This window comes from Electrophorus electricus, chromosome 11 (genome assembly GCF_041902795.1).
Source record: "Electrophorus electricus isolate QZ-2024a chromosome 11, ASM4190279v1, whole genome shotgun sequence".
Taxonomy (NCBI): domain Eukaryota; kingdom Metazoa; phylum Chordata; class Actinopteri; order Gymnotiformes; family Gymnotidae; genus Electrophorus; species Electrophorus electricus.
The window spans coordinates 8,132,501-8,146,390 of NC_137507.1; the positions used below are offsets into that span (position 1 = coordinate 8,132,501).

The 13,890-nt window shown below is 41.9% G+C and overlaps 1 protein-coding gene across 11 annotated transcripts in view; it reads right to left on the minus strand.

Annotated features, from left to right (window-relative positions):
* col7a1l (collagen type VII alpha 1-like) overlaps positions 1 to 13,890 on the minus strand; it is a 69,695-nt gene that overhangs the window by 876 nt on the left and 54,929 nt on the right. For 9 of the 11 annotated variants that reach the window (XM_081722908.1, XM_081722904.1, XM_081722910.1 and 6 more), the window contains 26 exons: positions 13,694 to 13,729; positions 13,265 to 13,291; positions 13,110 to 13,169; positions 12,892 to 13,017; positions 12,708 to 12,779; positions 12,574 to 12,609; positions 12,430 to 12,489; positions 12,026 to 12,070; positions 11,516 to 11,551; positions 10,759 to 10,794; positions 9,829 to 9,885; positions 9,275 to 9,346; positions 7,862 to 7,933; positions 7,662 to 7,697; positions 7,459 to 7,539; positions 7,135 to 7,188; positions 6,952 to 7,005; positions 6,744 to 6,806; positions 5,112 to 5,174; positions 4,847 to 4,963; positions 3,323 to 3,400; positions 3,149 to 3,202; positions 3,006 to 3,054; positions 2,308 to 2,502; positions 1,476 to 1,538; positions 1 to 49 (listed from right to left, as the gene is read on the minus strand). The exon at positions 1 to 49 is cut by the window's left edge. In XM_081722908.1, the coding sequence (XP_081579034.1) occupies positions 1 to 49; positions 1,476 to 1,538; positions 2,308 to 2,502; positions 3,006 to 3,054; positions 3,149 to 3,202; positions 3,323 to 3,400; positions 4,847 to 4,963; positions 5,112 to 5,174; positions 6,744 to 6,806; positions 6,952 to 7,005; positions 7,135 to 7,188; positions 7,459 to 7,539; positions 7,662 to 7,697; positions 7,862 to 7,933; positions 9,275 to 9,346; positions 9,829 to 9,885; positions 10,759 to 10,794; positions 11,516 to 11,551; positions 12,026 to 12,070; positions 12,430 to 12,489; positions 12,574 to 12,609; positions 12,708 to 12,779; positions 12,892 to 13,017; positions 13,110 to 13,169; positions 13,265 to 13,291; positions 13,694 to 13,729 (1,691 nt within the window). Of the gene's footprint in view, positions 50 to 1,475; positions 1,614 to 2,307; positions 2,503 to 3,005; positions 3,055 to 3,148; positions 3,203 to 3,322; positions 3,401 to 4,846; positions 4,964 to 5,111; positions 5,175 to 6,743; positions 6,807 to 6,951; positions 7,006 to 7,134; positions 7,189 to 7,458; positions 7,540 to 7,661; positions 7,698 to 7,861; positions 7,934 to 9,274; positions 9,347 to 9,828; positions 9,886 to 10,758; positions 10,795 to 11,515; positions 11,552 to 12,025; positions 12,071 to 12,429; positions 12,490 to 12,573; positions 12,610 to 12,707; positions 12,780 to 12,891; positions 13,018 to 13,109; positions 13,170 to 13,264; positions 13,292 to 13,693; positions 13,730 to 13,890 lie in introns of those variants that run through there. The other 2 variants (XM_081722909.1, XM_081722911.1) reach the window with 2 other exon arrangements.

The following is a 13,890-nucleotide window of genomic DNA, read 5'->3' on the forward strand; positions in this document are numbered from 1 at the left end:
GAACAGTGGCCCTCAGACATCGGCTCGTGGCACACCTCAGCTGCAGAGCCTGCGGTGGGAGTCACTGAAATGTTAGCACACGCTGACGTTAAGCGTACATACGTCTGACGTTAAGCACACATGTGCTGACGTTAAGCGTACACACGTCTGACGTTAAGCACACATGTGCTGACGTTAAGCGTACACACGTCTGACGTTAAGCACACATGTGCTGACGTTAAGCGTACATATGTCTGACGTTAAGCACACATGTGCTGACGTTAAGCGTACATACGTCTGACGTTAAGCACACATGTGCTGACGTTAAGCGTACACACGTCTGATGTCAAGCATGCACACGCTGCCATTAAGCATACACATGTCTGAAGGCTTAATGCTAGCAGCTACAGATGATACAGAGCTCACAAATACTTCGTCATAATGACTCTCTCTCTCTATCTATTCCGCACTTGCACACCCTCACCACCACCCCCCCGACACACACACACACACACACACACACACAGATTTTAAATTTAACACAGTCTCATTGAGTGAATGCCTGATTTCAGCATGTCTGAGTTCTCTTCTGATCTTGCTACACATCCAACCGCATGTAACAGATATGGAGGGCGAGGAAGGACAATCACTGATCACTGAAATGCTGCCTGTAACTTCCTGTAACTTCCTGTTTGAAGACATTGCTTGGTTTCCATAAGTGAATCCTCACAACGAAAAGCCATACATGTTAATTTTTTGCCACATTCCACAAAATAAAAAACAACAAAATAAAGCTTTATTGCAAGTTTTATTTTTAAATGCATGAATTTAATTCACATGAATGAAGTAAGGTATGTCTAAATAAAGCATATTAAGCATTTTAATATAAAATTTGTACAAAATGTCTGGTTTTTCGTGGCAAGGGCTCAATTATTGGGCGCTACTAGTTAGAGCAAGAAACGATCACAAGTGCATACAACAGCACAGGGTCCCAGAAGGTTACTAATGCTTCTCCAGTACTTTGCTGTGCTTGAAGAGTCATTAATTTTGGGCTCTTTACATCTTTGAATTTTAGTTTGCATGGCCCTCAGGTAATAATAATTAAGTATACAAATAATATACTTCTCCAAGAAAAGCATACATACACCTTTTAAATGCAAGTATAAATACAATTTAAATACATTTTTGGATGAAATTCACAATACTGCTTTTAAATTATTTCCCTAGTTAGCATTTATTGTTAACAAAGTACTATTGATAACTTTTCAATTATTTTGGGAATTAGATAATTTAATGGGAAAGTGGCAATTCTTTAATGCTGGAAATGGATCTGATGAGTCTGTTTTAATAGGTTTGATCTTTTTAATAGGTTATTATACTACATCTAGCAATGCATCTGTTTTAACAGGTTGCTGTCCTCTATCTAAAACTATTTAGCCATAATTTAAACATGTGTATTTGACCTCATCAATTTTAAAAGAGTGACACACTTGTACCTGAGGTCATTCCGAGAGCTCTCCTGGCATGTCTCGGCCCCTGCACTCTCTCCACGTCGACTCCTGCTTGGCACACACGGTTGTGTTTGGTACGTTAATAACCTGTGGCTATGAAGAGCCAGCGTCATCTGCCCCTTCCTACAGTTACATTACACATTCATAATTAACAGGCCTGCCTCTTAAACGGCATGCGCGCGTGTGCGTGTGTTGGGGTAAGACAGAGAAAAAACACTGAGACAAGCCTTTTTTTTCATACACTGATAACATTACGACACAATCAGATCCACCGTACCGAGCAGAGACAGCAGCTCCTCTAACAGGGTTTTCCTTCCCGTCCTGCTCCTGTTACTTTCTCATAATGTGGTTATTTGTCTATTTCTTTTTTGACTTTTATACAGGTGAGTAACCAAACCCATACACAGAGTTGCTAATCCACTCTTCCTTGATACTGAGCCGTTTTTGTTTTTTTCACGTCCGATACTATACTAGATTTGCGGCTCCCGGACTGAAGGGATGTTGACTTCGCTGAGCTCGGCTAAGGCTGACACATTTCTGCTTCCTATGATTCCCTTCACTTCCCTGGGACATCCACAAAAAAAAACAACTTGCTCCTATACCAACATGTCACATCTCAGTATAGTCACGCCAAGCTAATGTATTACTGTTTTTGTCACATTCTCGATGAACAGCTGGGAAGAAAGCTTCCTGTCAATGCCAGAATAAGGTGGCGTGTGATAATTGTACTGAAACAGGTTCACTTACCAGAGCTGACTGTGTAGGCTGAAAACAGCTAAAAAATGAGAACTACTGAGCCGACCATCAGAGTGCTTACTTGTGGTGTTTCCGTCCACTAACGCTGGCCGCAAAACAGCACCTGAAGCTGTGGCTTTCTCCTCCATCTCTGCACCCGTCTTTTCAGTGAGGCTCTGAATGAAAAGAGGGGTAGACTCATCCGTTCCTCTCTCCTCCTTCAGAACGCTCCCTTCATCCGGATCGTTGGTGTTCACAACAAGAAGGATGTCTTTCCCTTGATAAAACATCAAGCATAGGAACACGATCACACCCTGTATTCTTTGTTACAGTGAAGGCAAATAAAACAACAATATCCGAAGTACATCTGACATCAGCTGGACATTTTTAGAGCTAGAAGACGACTTTCTCTCATTTCAGACATTATGATGATAAAACACAGTGTGGAACATGTTTCATTTGTTAATGGATATATTTTTTCTCTTGGGGTCGTGTGTGAATGATTCCTGAAGGCAGCTATCCCAGCAGTCTTTTCCACTGAGAGAACACGCTATGGCACAACAGATGGCGGAGCCCTTGGGGTCCCCGTACTGCAACAGCAGGTGACTCAGAGCACATAACTCTATACTGATAAACACAAACGCACACCAATAGGCAAAACTGTGCACATAACCAACTACCCACACAAATACACACACATGTATATGCACACACACACACACACACGCGCACACACACACACACACACACACACTCACACACGGATGCCTGTTAACTCACCACACTTTTCAACCACTTCTTGGGTCACCAAATCCTTAACATCCTCTACCTATGTGATCAGAAATAATGGACAATAATGGATGGGCTTTCCCAGGTTAGATGGTGGACTGCGCTGCTACGAAGGACACGGTCCACAAGCTCACCGTAAGTCCGGGTTCACCTTTGTCTCCCTTCCTCCCGCCCCCTCCCATCTGACCCTGAGGAGAACACACACACGACACAGGACATCAGACACAGATATGGCCCTGGGCCTTGTACACCAATCACTGAGGACAATGTGACAAGACTGTGTGAAGTCCAGGCTGTGGAGAGCTTACATCCAGGCCTCTTTGTCCAGGAGTTCCAGGGAGACCTCTTTGGCAAGGCTTTGCTCGGCCTCTTCTGCCAGTATCTCCCTGGACAGGGAGATTCAGTAACATGGCACACAGTTATACATTACAAAGTTAACACTTTATCTCCAGCATGGTTCAGTAAGTAAACCCAAACAGGCACCAGTTTACCTTGCTGACTCGAAATGAGTATCACACAATGTGAAATATGATGTAAAACCACAAATCTGACAACCCGTTTCTAGCATCATTCTACCATACTGAGCCGAAGAGCACTACATGAACTTACACAGTAAACAAAACATACATTTAGCTAACATAAATTTAGTAACACTGGACACTTTGGTGTACTACTGGTAGTCAGGGCACATTTATAGATAAGGCATGTCTGTCTTGAGGAGGAGGGCTTAATGTGAGGATGCAGTCAACATGAGAGTGTGGTAACACATGTATGGACCCATGGATGGAATTTTGATTGGATCAGGCATCTGTGTTCCTGAATGTGATTGGATAAGGCAGCTGTGATCATGAATGTGATTGGATCAGGCAGCTGTGCTGTGCTCCTGGGGCAAATTTAGCTGTTGTACAGCTGTGATTCAGTCACAGTGCCTACACCCAGCAGGAAACAGCTGACAGTTGTAGCAGTGGAAGACTCAAACTCTTTAAATTTATGCAATGGGCAGTGGGCAGACAGAGCCACTGACTGTGTCCACCAGAAGGTCCTGCGTTCCTATCAAAACCTGGAGGCACCTAATTGCAGCAAAAAGGGCAGTGGGGAGGAGGTGGTAAGTATAGCCTGGCTATAAATGAAGCTCTTGTTTAGTTACTGACATGCCCTCTGTTACTGTGTCTATGGAAATGCATTTTTACTACCCACAACCACATGAGCTGCATGCAAACATGCAATTACAAAGATACCTTAAAAATACCCTAAAAGTAAAGTAACAAACATCATTGAAATTTGGCCATTAAGATGATGTAAGTGATTGTTTTTTTTAAAAACTGCTCAACCTGTTTTTGCATTCTGATAGTTGTCATTAAAATACATGGTTTGAGAAAGGGAAAAATGGTTTGGTGACTGTCCTGGGCTTTGCATTCAACAAAGGTTTAAACACAGACCAACTGTACTAAACAATAAGGAAAAGGTACTTCTCGACTAGGAGGCGGTCCTCTCTACCTGCCAATCATTTTGCATGTGCACCCAGTTCATGGACGGATAGGCTAAGTGCTGAGGGCGTGTGGTTTGGAGAGGGTGGGTTAGGAGGGAGAGGGTGTATTCCTTCATTAGATAAGAATCAATTAGAGCAGCTTTAAGTGTCTAACAGACATGGTTTGAATTTAACACTGGTCAGTGGTCAAATGCAGATAAAAAGTTTCAGTTACAGTAAAATAAAAGGCTCAGATTGCTGCATTCAAAGTTTTATGGCCTGTAAAAAACTGTATGTAATAATAATGTTTATTAGGTTATGCTGTAGCTCTGCTCCACAGGATCTGAATCACACTCATGAATACCTTTGGTCCGATTCCTCCTTTCGGGCCGATAGGACCGGGGCGACCCGGAGCTCCACTGGGCCCTGGTGGGCCTGGTGAACCTTTAAATCCTGGAAAACCTGGAAAACCAGTAGCTCCCTGCAAACAAAGGAAGCACAGGCCAGACTGACAACAGCCACCGTAATATATCATAAAAAATTATAGCCAATGTATTCTCCCTGACAAAAAAGACAAAAAAATATATATTTACATAAGAAATAAAGAACTATATAATTCCAAAACTGACCTTCTCGCCGCATTGCCCTGGTGCACCAACAAGTCCATTCAGACCTCCATCACCTTTATCTCCCTAAACAATAACACCACATGACCTTATAACTCATCACCTTTATCTCCCTAAACAATAACACCACATGACCTTATAACTCATCACCTTTATCTCCCTAAACAAAAGCACCACATGACCTTATAACTCATCACCTTTATCTCCCTAAACAATAACATCACATGACCTTATAACTCATCACCTTTATCTCTGTAAACAATAACATCACATGACCTTATAACTCATCACCTTTATCTCTGTAAACAATAACACCACATGACCTTATAACTCATCACCTTTATCTCCCTAAACAAAAGCACCACATGACCTTATAACTCATCACCTTTATCTCTCTAAACAATAACATCACATGACCTTATAACTCATCACCTTTATCTCTGTAAACAATAATATCACATGACCGTATAACTCATCACCTTTATCTCTGTAAACAATAACACCACATGACCGTATAACTCATCACCTTTATCTCCCTAAACAATAACACCACATGACCTTATAACTCATCACCTTTATCTCCCTAAACAATAACATCACATGACCTTATAACTCATCACCTTTATCTCTGTAAACAATAACATCACATGACCTTATAACTCATCACCTTTATCTCTGTAAACAATAACACCACATGACCTTATAACTCATCACCTTTATCTCCCTAAACAAAAGCACCACATGACCTTATAACTCATCACCTTTATCTCTCTAAACAATAACATCACATGACCTTATAACTCATCACCTTTATCTCTGTAAACAATAATATCACATGACCGTATAACTCATCACCTTTATCTCTGTAAACAATAACACCACATGACCGTATAACTCATCACCTTTATCTCCCTAAACAAAAGCACCACATGACCTTATACCTCATCACCTTTATCTCCCTAAACAATAACATCACATGACCTTATAACTCATCACCTTTATCTCTGTAAACAATAACACCACATGACCGTATAACTCATCACCTTTATCTCTGTAAACAATAACACCACATGACCTTATAACTCATCACCTTTATCTCCCTAAACAAAAGCACCACATGACCTTATAACTCATCACCTTTATCTCTCTAAACAATAACATCACATGACCTTATACCTCATCACCTTTATCTCCCTAAACAATAACATCACATGACCTTATAACTCATCACCTTTATCTCTGTAAACAATAACACCACATGACCGTATAACTCATCACCTTTATCTCTGTAAACAATAACACCACATGACCTTATAACTCATCACCTTTATCTCCCTAAACAAAAGCACCACATGACCTTATAACTCATCACCTTTATTTCTGTAAACAATAATACATTACCTTATAACTCATCACCTTTATCTCCCTAACCAATAACACATGACCTTATAACTCATCACCTTTATCTCCTTAAACAATAACACATGACCGTATTAGTATACAACCAATTGTAGTGAAGGTCAGCGGTCATATTTAAGATTTTGCAGATTGTAGCTTCAGTGAATTATTACAGGAGTAAATTATGTGATAATGTGATCAAGAAAAGGATCTTTTTTTTGGGGGGGGGGGACTCACTTTACGTCCAGGGACTCCATTTAGTCCTGAAGCACCAGGTGTCCCAGGTACTCCACTGCTGCCCTGCGATTCGTATTTATGGGAAATATATCGGTCTGCTTATGTGAATTAGAGTCACAACACCGAAAAACTCTACTGCATGGAATTTTGTTTCTGCAGCAACAAGGCCAAGGTTTATGTCTCCTGTCATAAAATATAAGACAAATACCCGTTCCCCATCTAGTCCTACGCTGCCTATCCGTCCAGGTAAACCTCGGAAGCCCTGCAGGGTGAAGGGTATAGACAAGAGTGGGATTGAAGTTTACATTAAGTAAAAACAAAACCAAACCAAACCAAACAAAAAACATGGATAGCATGACAGAAAGTCTAAGGGGCGGAGCATATCTTTTACCTTTTCTCCTTTAATGCCTTTATCTCCCGGTAAACCATGCTCTCCTTTATCCCCCTGTGCCAACACAGGATCAGAGTAAGAATGGCTTTATGTACAAGTCAGGAAATCCTATATCAGCTTAGTTAATAATCGATGATAATTAATCATAGATGATAGTTAATCAGATGATAATTAATCATCTCAGTATGCACCAAAAATCATAGCTAACAGACCAGATGTTGGATATTACATATCCTGACTTTCCCTTCAGTTCCCAAACCAGCTAATCTGAAACACAATCGATTACACAGGTTGCGGTTTAAACGGACGTGATGTTTTTCTGACCTGGTCACCCTCTTTACCCCGTAGGCCTGTTTCTCCCCTGTCACCTTTGCCACCGTTCAATCCATCCTCTCCGTCACGGCCCTGTGACACACCCGAACCGTTAGCACGCCTCTAGTAAGCCCGCAGAGGCTTCGAATGCATACGAACCTTCAAACTTTAAGGCTTTGACCAAAATAAAACGATGCTGAATTTGTGACGCTTACCACATCTCCATCGGTGCCTGGCTCTCCTGGGTCTCCCTATGGTTAAAATGAAAAGAACACTCAAAGAGTGAATGAACTCAGTGTTAAAGCATGCAAACAGAAATGAGTGAAAATGTTCTGAAAAGCCAGGACTGTGGTTCACTGTAAAATATATCGATGATTTATCATGTATTTGAATATGCACAGAATAAAAATGGAACCTTTTGTCCTACAGGGCCTCGTGCTCCAAAGAGCCCCATACTTCCTTTGGCTCCAGGCTCTCCTTTCAAACCCTGTCATTACAGTCAGAATGGCAGGGGTAAACCAGTACAGTCACGCACTGGCAGGGTTAAACCAGTACAGTCACACACTGGCAGGGTTAAACCAGTACAGTCACACACTGGCAGGGTTAAACCAGTACAGTCACACACTGGCAGGGTTAAACCAGTACAATCACACACTGGCAGGGTTAAACCAGTAGAGTCACACACTGGCAGGGTTAAACCAGTACAGTCACACACTGGCAGGGTTAAACCAGTGGAGTCACACACTGGCAGGGTTAAACCAGTACAGTCACACACTGGCAGGGTTAAACCAGTGGAGTCACATACTGGCAGGGTTAAACCAGTACAGTCACACACTGGCAGGGTTAAACCAGTACAGTCACACACTGGCAGGGTTAAACCAGTACAATCACACACTGGCAGGGTTAAACCAGTAGAGTCACACACTGGCAGGGTTAAACCAGTACAGTCACACACTGGCAGGGTTAAACCAGTGGAGTCACACACTGGCAGGGTTAAACCAGTACAGTCACACACTGGCAGGGTTAAACCAGTGGAGTCACATACTGGCAGGGTTAAACCAGTACAGTCACACACTGGCAGGGTTAAACCAGTACAGTCACACACTGGCAGGGTTAAACCAGTAGAGTCACATACTGGCAGGGTTAAACCAGTACAGTCACACACTGGCAGGGTTAAACCATTACAGTCAGAACAGCAGAGTTAAAGCTTTACAGTCAGACTGGCTGGGTTAGACCATTACGGTTAGAATGGCAGGGTTAAATTATTACAGTCAGAACGGCAGGGTTAAACCAATATGGTTAGAATGGCTGCGTTAGACCATTACGGTTAGAATGGCCGGGTTAAACCTCACATCTCCTTTACTTCAACTGTAGGGTCAGTAAGGTCTGGATGCTGTAGCACTTTGCAGACCAGAACTAGTTCATGACATCACAGACTTGGACGAGTCAGTGCACGTTATGATCATTTACTCAATGCTAATTCAACATTGGGAATATTTACTTGAATCCACAAAGTGGCCCACTGAGTGTTTTGTGTCAGCATTGGTCTGTAGTCACACAGGCAAACATATATTAGCAAATATATTTAAAAATGACAAGAGCAGCAGCATCAGAGAAGGCTTAAAAGCAGTCCTCATTGAACTGGCCATCCTGCAGTATTCTGCAATGCTATAGTGCTCTTCAGACCACCTACAGCACAACTACATCCAGCAGTGGCCAAGGGAGCAAACATATTTGCAGAGAATGAATAAACAAATGGATCAAGACATTTTTAAAAACGTTTTTTTTCAGTTTTAAAGTAAAATCAGGAACAGTCTGAGTGTCTTACTTTCAGCCCTGGGGGACCATCCTCTCCCTTCTCTCCTTTATCTCCATCAAACCCTGGAGGACCTCGCAGGCCCTACCATAAAACACAGATTAAGAGCCAGACTCACACAGATTAAGAGCCAGGCTCACACAGATTAAGAGCCAGGCTCACACAGATTAAGAGCCAGGCTCACACAGATTAAGAGTTATTTACATTTATAGAATTTATCTGATGATTTTATCCAAAGCAACTGACAATTAGGACTGAACACAACTTGAAGGTTTTGCTGAGGGACCCAACAGTGATAACATGGTGTGGCTTGAACTGGCAACCTTTTGACTACTAGTCAAGTACCTTAACCAATGAGCTACAACTTCCTGGAACGGCACAGATTATGAGCGTGAGAGGTCCTAGCCTGTGTAATTTAAGTGCTTCATCAGTTCATCTTTGCAGCCCAAGTCTCCCTCTTAGCAGGAGACACACACACACACACACACACACACACACACACACACACACACACACACACACAGCCGTGAGAATATGAGGAAGGCGGGGCAGGCCAGATTTCTCACCGCGTCTCCCTTTAATCCTTTCATCCCACGTGGCCCTGGCACAGACAGAGGACTCCCCTGTGCAGGGACAACGAGACGGAAGATCAGGACTACAGCACAGCACGCAGCTCATAATTCTAGAATGATGTTCAGGTCACGTATGCAGGTCCGTCTCATGTATGTTATGCATGTTCAGGTCACGTATGCAGGTCCGTCTCATGTATGTTATGCATGTTCAGGTCACGTATGCAGGTCCGTCTCATGTATGTTATGCATGTTCAGGTCACTTATGCAGGTCCGTCTCATGTATGTTATGCATGTTCAGGTCACGTATGCAGGTCCGTCTCATGTATGTTATGCATGTTCAGGTCATTTATGCAGGTCCGTGTCATGTATGTTATGTATGTTCAGGTCATTTATGCAGGTCCGTCTCATGTATGTTATGCATGTTCAGGTCATTTATGCAGGTCCGTCTCATGTATGTTATGCATGTTCAGGTCACGTATGCAGGTCCGTCTCATGTATGTTATGCATGTTCAGGTCACGTATGCAGGTCCGTCTCATGTATGTTATGCATGTTCAGGTCATTTATGCAGGTCCGTCTCATGTATGTTATGCATGTTCAGTTCACGTATGCAGGTCCGTCTCATGTATGTTATGCATGTTCAGGTCATTTATGCAGGTCCGTGTCATGTATGTTATGTATGTTCAGGTCGCATATGCAGGTCCGTGTCATGTATGTTATGTATGTTCAGGTCATTTATGCAGGTCTGTCTCATGTATGTTATGTATGTTCAGGTCATTTATGCAGGTCTGTCTCATGTATGTTATGTATGTTCAGGTCATTTATGTAGGTCCGTCTCATGTATGTTATGTATGTTCAGGTCATTTATGCAGGTCTGTCTCATGTATGTTATGTATGTTCAGGTCACGTATGTAGCTGCCTCTTACTTTTTCTCCTTTGTTGCCAGATAGACCTTTATCACCCTGAGAAAGAAAAAAATGTTTGACAGATTATATATATTTGAGTATGCTTTATTTGAGATAGCAAAATAATATCTCTGCTATTAAAATGTTGTAGGTACAATTATGAAGACATGCTAATTACAAAGACAGTGGTTTGCTGTTAATTCTGAGAACATTCATGTTTCTTCAACCCTACTCCTACAGTTGAGTTCTAAACAAACATATGAGAATTAGATCAAGACTTTGATAGGTGAGACAACAGTAACACACAAAGTGTGTTAGATGAGGCCTGTCACATAAAGTGCAGCGTGGTAGTTCTCCTGGAGCAGAGCTGGAGATACCAGGTCCGTGTGATGACAGACCTTGAACTATTTGTGTCATGACTAAAAAAAATTTAGGGGGAGAAAAGATGGATGTTAAGTCAGAATATAAATGAGCCCAGTGACGGCTGTGGCATGAGTCAGAAGTCCAGTGTCAGAGAAAAGAGAGTGCTGTCCAGAGCAGAACAGAACTGGCTGAGAACAGCATGCCCCAGGCACTTCTGGGAAGACCTGCCTCTTTTAAACACATCCCTTCTATAACCCTGTCAAAGCAGCCGACAAGCCCTCAAACCCTGTTGGTACTGGAAAGGTAGTCAGTCGTTCGCATTAAAATTTAAACTTCTCAGAATGGCAGGGTGCCTTAGAATTTCAATTCAGGTTGAAGTTTGTACTGGTGCACTTATATTCAAAGGTCATCTTACCTTTTCACCTTTCATACCAGGGAGACCTTTAAGACCCTAAGTCAATAAGAGTTCAGGAAAAATAATAAACAATATATATTTTTATATATATTATATAAATAATTTTAAGAACACTTAAGAACTTCATGAAATACTCATGAACATTTGCATAACTTGCACATATACACATTCATGAACACTTTTGTGCACATTGTGTGTGAAACACACAAGTATTCGCACAATACACCCAAGTATTCATAAATGCCTCTAAAGTTTTAACTATTAAATACTTTTTAAGAAAATGACATCAAACAAAAGTTTTGTTTATTTTAAACCCATATATTCATTATTTATAATTGTAAGTAGATATTACATAATCTAAAAAAAAAGAGCAGAAATTATTACTTTGCGCAATCATATACTTAAACTTTATGAAAGAACAGTTATGGTAAGATAGGTAAGATGCAACAGCATGTCTAAAATAAAGGCTTATTCTGCATTTGGTTTTGTGTAATAAAACGTGCCACCTACCATGGGGCCTTGCACCCCCCTGGCACCCACCGTACCCTTGGCTCCCTATCATTGAAGAAATTCCAAAAATAGAGACACTGTTAACAACATTTTAGTAAGAAAGTACTCAGACTAAGATGGGGTTACTTAGTATAGAGGACACAAAATACTACAAAAATGTTCACCTTATACCCAAGCATGCTTTTACAGTACTATCCACAATACATTTAGCTGATGCTTTTATCCAAAGCGACTTACAATTATTACTGAGTACAACTTGAGCAACTGAGGGTTAAGGGCCTTGCTCAGGGATCCAACAGTGGCAACGTGGCAGTGATGGGACTTGAACCAGTACCTTAACCACTGAGCTACCACTGCTCTGGTCCGTTCCAACATTAAGTCAATAAGGCCCATTCCCACATTACCCTGCGGCCTGGAAGTCCGGCGACACCTCTGTCTCCTGGTTCTCCTGGTATACTGTCTCCCTGGAGATAACAGATTGCAAAGTTATGAACATTGATTTCCACCACAATAACAGCTAACAACATCCCAGCCGGGGAAACATGTACCTTGTCACCTTTTGCTCCTGGTAGACCTGGTGGTCCCTAAAAAACAAACAAACAACCCCCCCCCCCCCCCAAGGTCAGACTACCATGTAAACAAAGTCCATTTCATCATTGCATCCTCGCTGTAGCTAGTGTACCTCTTTTCCTGGAGGTCCAGGTGCACCTGGAAAGCCAGGTGATCCATTTTTCCCTCGTCTTCCTCGGTCGCCCTATAAAGGAATTAAAGAAATTCTGAAGACACCAACTTTACAGCCAGTTCAACCAAGGCTAACGTTAATTATGCCAGGACCTTAAAGTCCTCTGGAGGCGCAGAATACTGACCTCTCTACCTGGCTGTCCAGGGTCCCCTGACTGACCTCTTTGACCTGGTGTTCCTGGGATTCCAGGGTTGCCACGGATACCCTGAATGCCTTGTGCTCCAGTGGGCCCTGGTTCTCCAGGCTCACCCTAAAGTATAAATGTCCAACAGAAACTTCAGCAGAGGAACGAGCATGACTGTTCATCCCTAATTAGCCTGTAGGAGTAGTATGGAGGTTAACCTTTTGCCCAGGTGTGCCTGCCTGACCAACAGGTCCACGATGTCCAATTCCAGGTTCTCCCTTAAATGACACAAATCACACATCTCTGTCAGTCAACAAAAATGTCACACTTAAATGATGCTAGCTGACTGTTTGCTGATCAAAAATTAAATTACCTTTTGACCTTTCTCTCCAATCTCCCCCTGTGTCGATACAAAAGGCAACAGCAGCAGACAGGTTATATTATGAGCTGTTTTTCATATCCAGTCAGAAAAGTTCTCAAGCATGCTGTTTGTTATCAGCACTAGAAAACTTAGAGTGAGAGAACTATTAATATTCATATTAAACATGATCAGTCATGACAAAATTAAAATAGAACCCAGAGGACATCAAAGCTATTGTGGTGAGATTGCGGTTCCGCCCACCGAGTGTGAATGACAGTAATAATTTCCGAACATGGTGAACAGGAGTGGATGATGTCATAAGTGTGGGCGGGACTGAACCAAATTAGGAGGTAAGAATTACCTAACAGATTACAACAACAGAACAGACAACATGATTTGGCTCTATATTAGAATGGAGGGTGGTTTTGTAAAATGAATCACCTTCGGCCCCGGTATACCATTCTCACCAGGAGGCCCCTTTAAAACAACAAAAACCACAACAACAAAAAAAAATGCACAAAGAAAGTTACAAACAACCACTTTTCAAGTTACACTGAATTTTGTCCAGTATTTTAAAAAAGAGACTATTTGACTTTCTGGATTTACTATTTAAGTCATTTAATGTTGAATTTTAGGTT